The sequence below is a fragment of the Podarcis melisellensis genome, assembly GCF_964234715.1.
Source record: "Podarcis melisellensis genome assembly, chromosome: 12".
Taxonomy (NCBI): domain Eukaryota; kingdom Metazoa; phylum Chordata; class Lepidosauria; order Squamata; family Lacertidae; genus Podarcis; species Podarcis melisellensis.
The window spans coordinates 56,850,817-56,861,784 of NC_138544.1; the positions used below are offsets into that span (position 1 = coordinate 56,850,817).

At 45.6% G+C, this 10,968-nt stretch overlaps 1 protein-coding gene across 3 annotated transcripts in view; it reads right to left on the reverse strand.

Annotated features, from left to right (window-relative positions):
* SETD2 (SET domain containing 2, histone lysine methyltransferase) overlaps positions 1-10,968 on the reverse strand; it is an 89,187-nt gene extending 78,219 nt beyond the window's left edge. For 2 of the 3 annotated variants that reach the window (XM_081931362.1, XM_081931361.1), the window contains exons 1-2: positions 10,594-10,967; positions 7,185-7,331 (exon numbers count right to left, since the gene is read on the reverse strand). In XM_081931362.1, the coding sequence (XP_081787488.1) occupies positions 7,185-7,331; positions 10,594-10,631 (185 nt within the window). In that variant the 5' untranslated portion in view covers positions 10,632-10,967. Of the gene's footprint in view, positions 1-7,184; positions 7,332-10,593 lie in introns of all 3 variants that reach the window. The other variant, XR_014173269.1, reaches the window with a different exon arrangement.

Here is a 10,968-nt window from a genome sequence, read left to right on the forward strand (position 1 = left end):
CCATACATTTTTGAGACTACAATTCCCATCATCCCTGACCACTGGTCCTGTTAGCTAGGGATGATGGGAGTTGTAGTCCCAAAACATCTGGAGGGCCGAGTCTGCCTATGCCTGTGATAAATGAAAGTTCCTTTTAGCCTTATCTGCTTTCATAGGTATATTTCAGCAGCTACATTTTCATTGCCTAATACCTTTAGGACCAGTTTTTTGCTGCAATACCTTGCACAGATGCAGATGGCTAACTAACGGGAGATCTTGGGGAGGAAGTATGTGACAAGACACAAAAAGGAGGGTGAAATCACTTTCCAACCAAGTATGTGTACGTTAGCATGCACACAAGCAGAAACACCCCCCTCTTCATTTTAGGCAAAAGGAAAAATTATGCAAAAGAAAGGCTGTCCTCAATAGATTCACCACCTACCCACCCAAATTTTGTACATCGGCTGAAACCAACATTATCCATGCATCCAGTTTATGTAAGGTACATTTTGAAGTGGCATCTTAGCTCAGTTGGGAAGGGCAGCGTTACCAAGCAAGTTTTTTTCTTTTTCTTTTTTAAAGAAAGATTACACGCCACAGCAGCCAAGCCTTCCTCCCTTCACTTTAATGCCCTCAGAGACAATCATTAGTCTCCTTAATAAGGAAGTGATGGTGAAGAGGTGCAGGTGTAAAACAAATCTTTCTTTTCCAGAGCCATTGCTGTCTCCCTGATGCATTACGGTTATAAAATAATTGAGGAAGCAACTTTGCTCTGTTTGTCGTTATCCACGTAAATGTGTTCTGCAAGTAGGAAAACATTTCGCCGAGGGCTAAAGTTACCAATAATCCACTCCGTGGGGAAGAAAAGAAAAGACATATCCACAGGAGGTTTGGAAAATAAACCCGCAAGGAACACAAAATTGTCCGGGAGACTTGCACTAGCTATAAGTTTCTAAAGTCATGGCAGCTGTGGAGCTTCCGTTTGAGAAGTCTTAATTTCTTCCAAAAGGTTTAAATGACTTTTTTACTTGAACCACCTCATTTCCTTCTGTACTCCAACCAAACTTCCCCTGCTGAGCTTGCTGTAATGGTTCTAGGGGTTGCTCGTGCGTAAATCGTCGCCACACCTGGCTGGGCTACCTGGGTGAACCCTTTCTGTCTGGACAGCCACGTGGCTGTCTCAGTCGCTGGCAGAATCCGTCAGTGGGCGTTTCTTGAACTTCTTCCAGCAAAGAAGTTCTTTGACGCCAAGTCTCCTCCTCCTCTCCCTGCGCGGAAGTCTTCTGTGCAGGGAGGGTGTGGGCAGCGGAGGAGCCGTGCTCTCCCCGCTGGTCTCCGGCGAGGAGTCCTGGAGCCACCTCGCCGATTCCCCCATCTGCCCTTCTCCATTGGTGTTACGCTGATTTCCTTCCCCAGCAGATGGGCTGCCTCTCCCCCTACTGGGACCCTCTCCGGCATCCCTCTGGAGCCTTCCCTCCGCCTCTGGCTCCGATGGCAGTTCCCTGACACTGACGTTCTGCATTTGAGGGACAACTCCACATAGAATGTAAACTCAGTCTGTAAAGACCATGCAAATTACACATTCTCCATCTCCTAGCCTGGTCATAGCCAACCTTTGTCACAAGTCCAAAGTATGCGATAGTGGTTCTTGGGGATACCTGGGTCGCTGATATGTTAACCATCTTTTAGCTTACTACTGCCACTAAATAAATCTTTTAGTCGTAAAGGCAGCAACGAGCTTGAAAACCAGCTTGTCCTAAAGCACGTAAAAAGGTAAAAGATAAAAAGTAAAGGATCCCTGGACAGTTAAGTCCAGTCAAAGGTCACTATGGAGTTGCAGAGCTCATCTCGCTTTCAGGCCGGCGTTTGTCCACAGTCAGTTTTCCAGGTCATTTGGCCAGCAGGCCTAAACTGCTACTGACGCATGGAGGACCGTGACGAGTGCCAGAGCGCACGGAAACACAGTTTACCTCCCCGCCGCAGCAGTACCTAGTTATCTACTTGCACTGGCATGCTTTCGAACTGCTGGGTTGGCAGGAGCTGGGACAGAGCAACGGGAGCTCACCCCATTGCGGGGATTCGAACCGCCGACCTTCCAATCAGCAAGCTCAAGAGGCTCAGTGCTTTAGACCACAGCGCCACCCACATCCCTTCCCTAAAGCAAACAGAGGAACTGCAGCACCCCAGCCGTTGCTGTGCTACAACTTCTATCATCCCTGATGACTGATCATACTGGCTGGACTGATGGCAGTTAGGGGTCCCAAAACAACAGAGATTCACACCCCTACCTTAGGGCACAAGCCTCTCTTGCTCCAATAATCAGCTTCATTATCATTCCAACTCATAACCTCCTGCACAGCCAGCAAGCAGAGTGCAGCAAACTAGTCCTAGGAAGCTTTTCCACACTGAATTCTGACATGCCATTTTTTTCCGCCCTGCCCTCCCACTGTGCCTGCCAGGGGCCAGGCACATTTTGCCACAGGGAACTGGCCTTTTGGAGGAGGTGGAGATGTCTGAGCGCTAGGTTTGGAGCCAATGCAATTCTGGGCTGCATGAATAGGAGTATAGCATCTAGATCAAGGGAAGTAATAGTGCCACTGTATTCTGCTCTGGTCAGACCTCACCTGGAGTACTGTGTCCGGTTCTGGGCACCACAGTTCAAGAAGGACACTGACAAACTGGAACGTGTCCAGAGGAGGGCAACCAAAATGGTCAAAGGCCTGGAAACGATGCCTTATGAGGAACGGCTAAGGGAGCTGGGCATGTTTAGCCTGGAGAAGAGGAGGTTAAGGGGTGATATGATAGCCATGTTCAAATATATAAAAGGATGTCACATAGAGGAGGGAGAAAGCTTGTTTTCTGCTGCTCCAGAGAAGCGGACACGGAGCAATGGATCCAAACTACAAGAAAGAAGATTCCACCTAAACATTAGGAAGAACTTCCTGACAGTAAGAGCTGTTCGAGAGTGGAATTTGCTGCCCAGGAGTGTGGTGGAGTCTCCTTCTTTGGAGGTCTTTAAGCAGAGGCTTGACAACCATATGTCAGGAGTGCTCTGGTGGTGTTTCCTGCTTGGCAGGGGGTTGGACTCCATGGCCCTTGTGGTCTCTTCCAACTCTATGATTCTATGATTCTTAACATCTCCATCTGGCTGGCTGGTGTGGCTGCAAATGGTCTGCGGGGCAGCAGGGCACAAAAAGGCACGCCTCTTTTGGTGCTGTGCTGCCCCATGAACCAGCTGATTCGCGCAGAAGCAGAGCACCTAAAGAAGCACATGAGCCAAGTGATTCACGCGCTCTTCTACCTGGTTAAAGAACAGTATTAGTTCGTGCTTATGAAAGTGTTGCTGAATTTTTTAAAAAAAATTGTGACTAGGCATTGTCTTTTGGTGCCCACAGCCCAGGTTCCAATAGCCATGTGGTAAATAGCTTTTCTATCCCAGTTTCTAACACTGGTCCCCCCCAAAGTGTATTTAAAGCCAGAGTATTTTCTGCGGCAGGCCCTACGTTATGGAATTTCCTCTCCACATGTAGCTTGTGTCATATGCTGAAGACCCACCTCTTTACACTGGCTTTTGACATTCTGAGAGGTATATTCTGGGGCCACCTTATTCTCTTATTTGTTTTAAATGATTTCTTTGTACAGTGGTACCTCGGGTTACATACGCTTCAGGTTACAGACTCCGCTAACCCAGAAATATTACTTTGGGTTAAGAACTTTGCTTCAGGATGAGAACACAAATCGTGCTCCGGCGGCACGGCGGCAGCAGGAGGCCCCGTTAGCTAAAGTGGTGCTTCAGGTTAAGAACAGTTTCAGGTTAAGAACGGACCTCTGGAACGAATTAAGTACCTAACCCGAGGTACCACTGTATTTTAAATAGTAGTAACCTGAGACCATGTGGTGAAGGGCGGGTAATTTTTTTTTTTTTAAATGTAATGCTGTCTCTGGCCCACAGCCCTTCAAAGTGAAAATGTTAAAACTTAAGGACATTCTGTTCTAAACTGTTTTGGGCTGTGTTGGGAGTTTCTGATGGCTGAATTATTTTACTGATGTGTGCTATGTTACTGGGGTCAGAGAAGAATGCGTTATATTTTATCTACATTACAGTGGCTCTCTTTTCTACAGTGGCTGCTACTTTCTATTTTATCATTTTGTATTTACGCTGCTTTGTATTTTCACTACCAAGCTGCCTCAACTGCTAGCTTGCAGAAAAGGTAGTGTATAAGCTTTCCAAGCACCCCAGAACTGTCCACACTAATCTTACTCTGGGATGTTCAAACCGCCCTTGGATCTACAGTAGTCGAGTCTGATTAAGCGTCCAATTATCCACACAGAAGCCCTTCAGATGGTCGCCCCAGCAGTAAACCAGCGACAACAGAACAGTAGTCCAAATCCAGCCTGTGGTGGTAGGTTCTGTACGAAAAATGCAGTTAAATTATGACCAAAGGCAGACTTCAGTATTTGCTTCCGTTAACTGTCTAAAATTCAATAATAATAAAGTTAAGCACAACAGGAATGAATGAAATGAACGAACGTATTGCACTCATCCCCTTATTGCGTGTACTTCGGGTTATTAAATAGCATGTGTTTTCAGGTACTGCAATGGCAAATATGAAGCGTGGCAGATTTATGACATTGAGGATGAATAAGTTTTTAGGGAAGAGTGGTGAAGGAGCTATACTGAACTGGACCACTTCAAATTCAACAGACCTTCCCATGCCCCCTAACCTTTAAGCCTTAAGATATGGCCCAACTGCATTTTGGATTTTAGCTCCACAATGAAGTGTTCATTACTCTTATACCAAACCACTTAATCATAAAGAGTATTAATTTATTTCCTTTACATACATAATTAACAGCCCAGTGGCCATTCTCAACCTGGGGGTCCTCAGAGGCTGCTGGACTACAACTCCCATCTTGCCCATCTCTGGTTGTGCTAGCTAGGGATGATGGGAGTTGTAGTCCAACATCTGGGGACCCAGGGATGAGAAAGGCTGGACTTGTATTCAAGGGAAATAATCCTTTTAACTCGTTACAACGAAAACCTAAACCTACAGTACTAGAACGGCTCAAGCCAGAAATGTATTACAGTGGTACCTCGGGTTAAGTACTTAACTTGTTCCGGAGGTCCGTTCTTAACCTGAAACTGTTCTTAACCTGAAGCACCACTTTAGCTAATGGGGCCTCCCACTGCTGCTGCGCCACCGGAGCACGATTTCTGTTCTCATCCTGAAGCAAAGTTCTTAACCCGAGGTACTATTTCTGGGTTAGCGGACTCTGTAACCTGAAACGTAACCTGAGGTACCACTGTACTCTTTAATGGACCAGATTCATCACTGTTAACGTGAATGCACCCCTTCATTCATTTAATAAAAAATTATACACCACCTGTTAGCAAAAACAACTTCAAAGCAATTTACAAAGAGAATTGCTGTTTTGAACCCTCTACCAAGGTAATTAAAAGTACGGTAGATTTTCCCTCACGCTGTTTCAAACCATCCGTGTGGGGCAGATATCCAAATTCCTTCTGAGAATTACAAGTAGAATACAATAACTTACTGTGGATTAATAAACCTGGAGTATAAGAGGCAGGAGAGATAAGCTGTGATTTTGAAGCTTTTGCAGGTTCCTAGACCTCTTTGTTGAACAGGTTTCTTTGGTGATGTTTTCCATTTACAGATAGCCTAGTAGTTTATTAAAACAAATGCAGAAAAAGTCCTTGCCTAATTTGGCTTACATACTTGAGGTTTGTTGCATCTTCAGCTAACGGATTATTTTCCATAACCAAACTGAATGAACTTATTTTGATTCACTGTGGAACTGGTCAAGGTTAATCTACAGCACAGAAAAGGAAGTGTTTTTCCTATTTTTGCCTCTACGTACAAATGAATTGAGCCAACACAGCTGATCTTGTCACTTTCTAAAATGCTGCGAATCATCACATAAGGGAACAGTTACCTCCTACCTCATCCATCTAGTTTAAAACTCACTTCTCTGCAGTAATCACATTAAGAAAAAACTGCACAAGACAGGACAACGGATTGCCAGCTACCAGTTAAGAGAGAAAGCCAACCAGCCATTTCTCTAATTTTCCAAATTACTACTTTACGCCTACAGTTTCAAACAGCTGCGCTCCTAGAACGCTACCTGCTCACATTAATTAAACGGGGGAAATTAACATGCTCTCTCCCATTTCAAGAAGAAGGAAAAAAGCCCAGAAAGCTGTCTGTAGCTTTACTGGGGATAAGCTGCCAGTGTCTGCCCTATTTAAGGTACCCTATTTGGAGGAAGCAAGCAGAAAATATCCTGCAGCCATGATGGTTTGTTTTCAAATTGCTCCATGCCCCCTCCCTCCTCCAGGAATGCCACCATCATAGTGTATTTAAAACATCTTGTGGCACTTTGAGGGGCAGAAAGGAGGCTATTGTTGAAGAGACAAGTTCAGACGAGCTATTTAAATGCAAGCGCAACAGAACTCAGATGAAGAATGCCTTCATAAAGCACATTCTCTTCCACCTTTACGCCCTTTGCTAAAGAAGAGAGATCCAATATTTGCTCTCACATAACGTTGGGCCCTGTATAGCTACGTAATATATAAACGCAGGAAACAATGCAAGAGGCCAGCCACATGGTGAAATATCTTTTGGATTACATCTCCACACATCTTTAGAAGACATGTCATATTTTTGGACGTACCTAACAATGCAGTGCTGACAAAAGGAGCCACGAAGAGTGGAAAGCTATTGCGTTACTGAATCCCAAAAATAAAAGGCCAACTTGTTCGGCTAAACTGTTAGGAAGCTTGGATTTAAAAACAAAACAGTAATGTAAAACAGTCTGCAAGAATGGGAGCTTGTGAAACCAGTGAGATTCTGAAAAATAATTCCCACCCGATACTTGAACACTATTTACTATTGTTAAGTAACTACCTGTTAAGGACATTCTTACAAGTATGAGTAGGGAAAAAACATAATGTTATTATTTATTAAATTTATATACTGCCCATCATAAAAAAGACCACCTGACAAAAAACATGACTACGATTTGAATTAGTAAAATAGAAGCTGAATTCAAATTTGTTTCACACGACACTAATTTCAGAAGTTGTAGAAAACATACTTTGGCACGGGTATCGAAAGATGGTGATACAGTAAGTAGTGTTTTGCAAAAACAAAGGTTTACCCTATTGCCCTTGTCCAAAATTTTACCTTTCTACCTCTTCAGACCCATCCATATTCTGTGGAAAGATACACCAGTTGTCTGTCCCTTTCCACCTCAGAGGTGACTGCATTTCAGGGATGCTGGACGTATTAGGTTTATGATGTCCACTGGGATCCTTCGACATGAAAGCTGTGCTATAAAAATAAAATAGTATTCAAGACAAACGGTTGTGGGTTAGAGGTACGTCCGAGAGAAGGGAAGCAAGGAGGGTCTGAGCTACTTCGCCACCTTCTCCGAAAGAAATTAAGAACAGAAAGCAGGTCAAGCCTGCTAATGGTTACATATGTGCATTTAGTGAAATTCAGCAAATGTCAATAAAGGGAAGTTGAACAATGGGACGTTGATTGGCATTTTGATAACTGAATAATTTGGGGGATTGTTATTGTTATAATTTGGCTATTGGAAAACTAATAATAAAAATTTGTGTGTGTGTTATCTTCCTTCCATATATGAAGCATGGGCATGGCTCACTCCAGGACAAAATCTCTCCTGCCCTACAAATGCCCATATGTCTTATTTGCAACATTATTTAACACATAAAGGTCTAAGGCTGTACGATATGTCCCTTAGCGAACTCAAAATGGAGGCCACTGGGCTCACAAGGATTAGCTACCCCTTTAACTTCTAAGATGCATTTCCGAAAAGGATAGCTAAAAGAGCTGTTATGACTGGATTCCCCCCATCTCCTCACTGTTTCCAGTACACATTAATGAGTAAAGTGGGTCATGGGGTGGAAGCTCAATGTTTGATCGAACTCAACACATAATCTTCTCCTATTATTATTATTATTATTATTATTATTATTATTATTATTATTTGCCCTTGCCAACTCCCCACCAGCTACTGCCATCTCTGTGTTAAGTTTTACACTCCTCAAGACAGGGAGATCTCTTTTCATTGCTATTTTGCAGAGTGTTGTACATATTGCTTTAAAAAGAGGTGTGGGTGTTGGCTACAGGCAGGAGGGCCTGCTTAGTGGTGGCACCAAGACTTGTTCTTCTGCTTTAAATGTTTAGGTGGCCAATAGCTTCATTTCAGGGGGCGTCTAGGATTAAAGTTAAACTAAGACTTGGTTATTTAGGCGACTGGTGTCCAATTTTGTCATCTAAAGTTTATTCCTTATATATGGAGTTTTATTTTTATTTTTTGTCTGGACCCATTTTGGGATAAGAGGTGCAAAAATAAAGAACGGTTATCACCGCACACCTCAAGTATGTTTACTCAGAAAGAGTCCCAGTTTGGGTTCAATAGGATTCACACCCTGGGAAGTTTAGGGTTTCAGCCTTTATAGTACATTTAACAGCTCTTTTCTTCCCACCTTCAGATGTCCCACAATGAAGTCCAAAAAGCTGTCAAGGAAACCATCCCTCCAGCCTTGCTCATAAACATTATTATTTCAGAAACTTTTGGGGGGCAAGCCTGTCTCACAAACATGCCTCTCTGAGGCTGCTTTGAGGCTTTTTGAACAATCAAGAGGCATATACATTTTATGAAATAATAATAATGATTCTTACTCGCCCCAAACAACCAGCCAATTTGAACCTGTGGGTTTTATCTGTCTGTACCCCCCAACACAATGCAAAGTGAAGAATTAAAACGGGGGAACCTGCCTCGGCCCCTTTGAATTAGGGAACAGTTAAATTAAATTAAATTAATTAAAACAGGGGAAATGCGGCCTACCCCGCCCCTGAACCTTTCAAGAAGGCATGTGCACCCTTAACAATTATTGTATTTTAATATTTTGCTGGAAGCCGCCCAGAGTGGCTGGGGAAACGCAGCCAGATGGGCAGGGTATAAATTATTATTATTTATTATTATTATTATTATTATTATTATTATTATTATTATTATTATTATTATATTCCTGAAAAGACCCACATGACCGCTCAAAAGCCCCACAAGGAAAGTGTCTCTTTTCAGAGCCACATTGTCCCTTCCAGGCAATTAATTTCCTGCAAACGAGGAAGTTTTATGTTGAATTAAGTCTGGATGATTTGCTCAACCGTCTGGTTTTGCCTTTATGGCGGGGGCATCCTGCCTGCTTCTCGGTGGCCCCATTTTGGGTGCAGAAAAGCAAACACCAGTTGTTAGGGGTCTTGCATGTCCCTGAATTAATTTTATCATGAAATGATTTTAGAATGTTGTATTATTTGATTGTTGTTAGCCGCCCTGAGCCCAGCTTCGGCTGGGGAGGGCGGGATACAAATAAAATTTATTATTTATTATTATTCCCCACGTGTTGCATTGCAAGGGCAGTTTTTCCTCCCCGTTGCAGCCCACCCACCCAAAATAACTGGCATGGCACCCATAACCTCTCACGCCGGGCAAGGTGCCCGAGGAAGGGGGTGGAAAATGGCACTTTTTCTGCCCCCCTTTGTCAGCCTGTGGTGGCCCCCTATTCCTGAAAATATTCATCCTTAATCTTTTTCACCTGAAAGTAAAGAAACATCTTCCCTCACCCCCCATTTTCCTCTTCTAGCCCCTCCACACATGGGATTAAGAGAGCGAAAATGCTGGCCCTTTTTATTTTTTATTTCAAACCCCCCCCCCAATAAAAACCCCGCTCTGAGGAAAGGGTCCCTCTTTTCAGGTGCCTTGTGGCGACAAATGGCTGACAGCAAAACAGCGGCCCGCCATGACCCTCGCCGAGGAGGGCATTCGCCTCACAGGCGCCTTCCTTTCCCCCTCCGAGCTGAGGTGAGGGTTCAAGGCCAGCCTCTCCCCATTTTACGAGGCGGCGGGCCGTCGTCCCACACCCACCCACCCAGCCTCCGGTTCCAGAAGCGGCCTTCCAGCTCCCAAAGCCCGCCCACTCCTCCCTCCGCCGCTCGCCGCCCAGGGCTCCCCTCGGGCCGGCCAGGGCTCTCACGAGAGGCCGGGGATGTGAGGCCTGGCCCCGCCTGAAGCCTCTCCGTTTAGGCCCGTGGCGAGAAGCTGCTCTTTACCCCCCCCCCCACCCCGGTTATCTTGCAGGAAGGGGGCTATTATTATTTTGTGGGGAGGAGAGAGGGGTCACAGGGGAAAATAAATACCACCCACTGCACCCCAGGTTTGGGGGGGGTCTTGTGGGGCACCCCATATTTGGGGGCCAAGGCCTTGCTGAACTTTTCTTTCCCATGGGGTGGGACACCCCCTTCACATTGCAAAATCCAAGAAATGTAGAGCAAATGCAATGCAAAGGTTTATTATTGGGGGGCTGGGATATATGTCCATTCCCCCTTTATAGCCTCCCCATAAGGCTATAAAGATGGGGAGGGAGGTGTAAATGGAGGCTATCCACCCCCCCAGAAATTGCCCCACCTCCGCGCGATCCTGGAAGTGGGGCAACCCGAGTTGGGGTCCCGTTCACACGAGCGCCCGCACCCGTGTCTGAGAGCCAGGCAGCGTGGTACTTACTCCAGGGTGGGATGCTCCGGGTCGTAGAAATCCCCCATCTTCGGCCTCTTCTTCACCCGATGCAGCAGCAGCCCCGGCGTGGAGGATCAGGGCAGGCGCAGCCTCCGCCCCACATAAGGGATTGCTATGGGGCTGGGCGGCGGGGGGAAACGACCACGACCCCCGCCACCAACGCCCAAGGCCCCCCAAACAGGCGTGCAGGAAACCCCCCCCAAGCCTCTTCCTGACCTGCCCCCCAAAAAGGAGGCCGCTCGGTGGGTCTGGCTCCCGGCGCCTCCTTCACATCCTCTTCGGGGCACCCAAGATAGATATCCAAATTTAAGTTCTCCGGCGGCGGGAAGGTGTGTTGCTGTTGCTTTTTTATCCTTTTTTGGC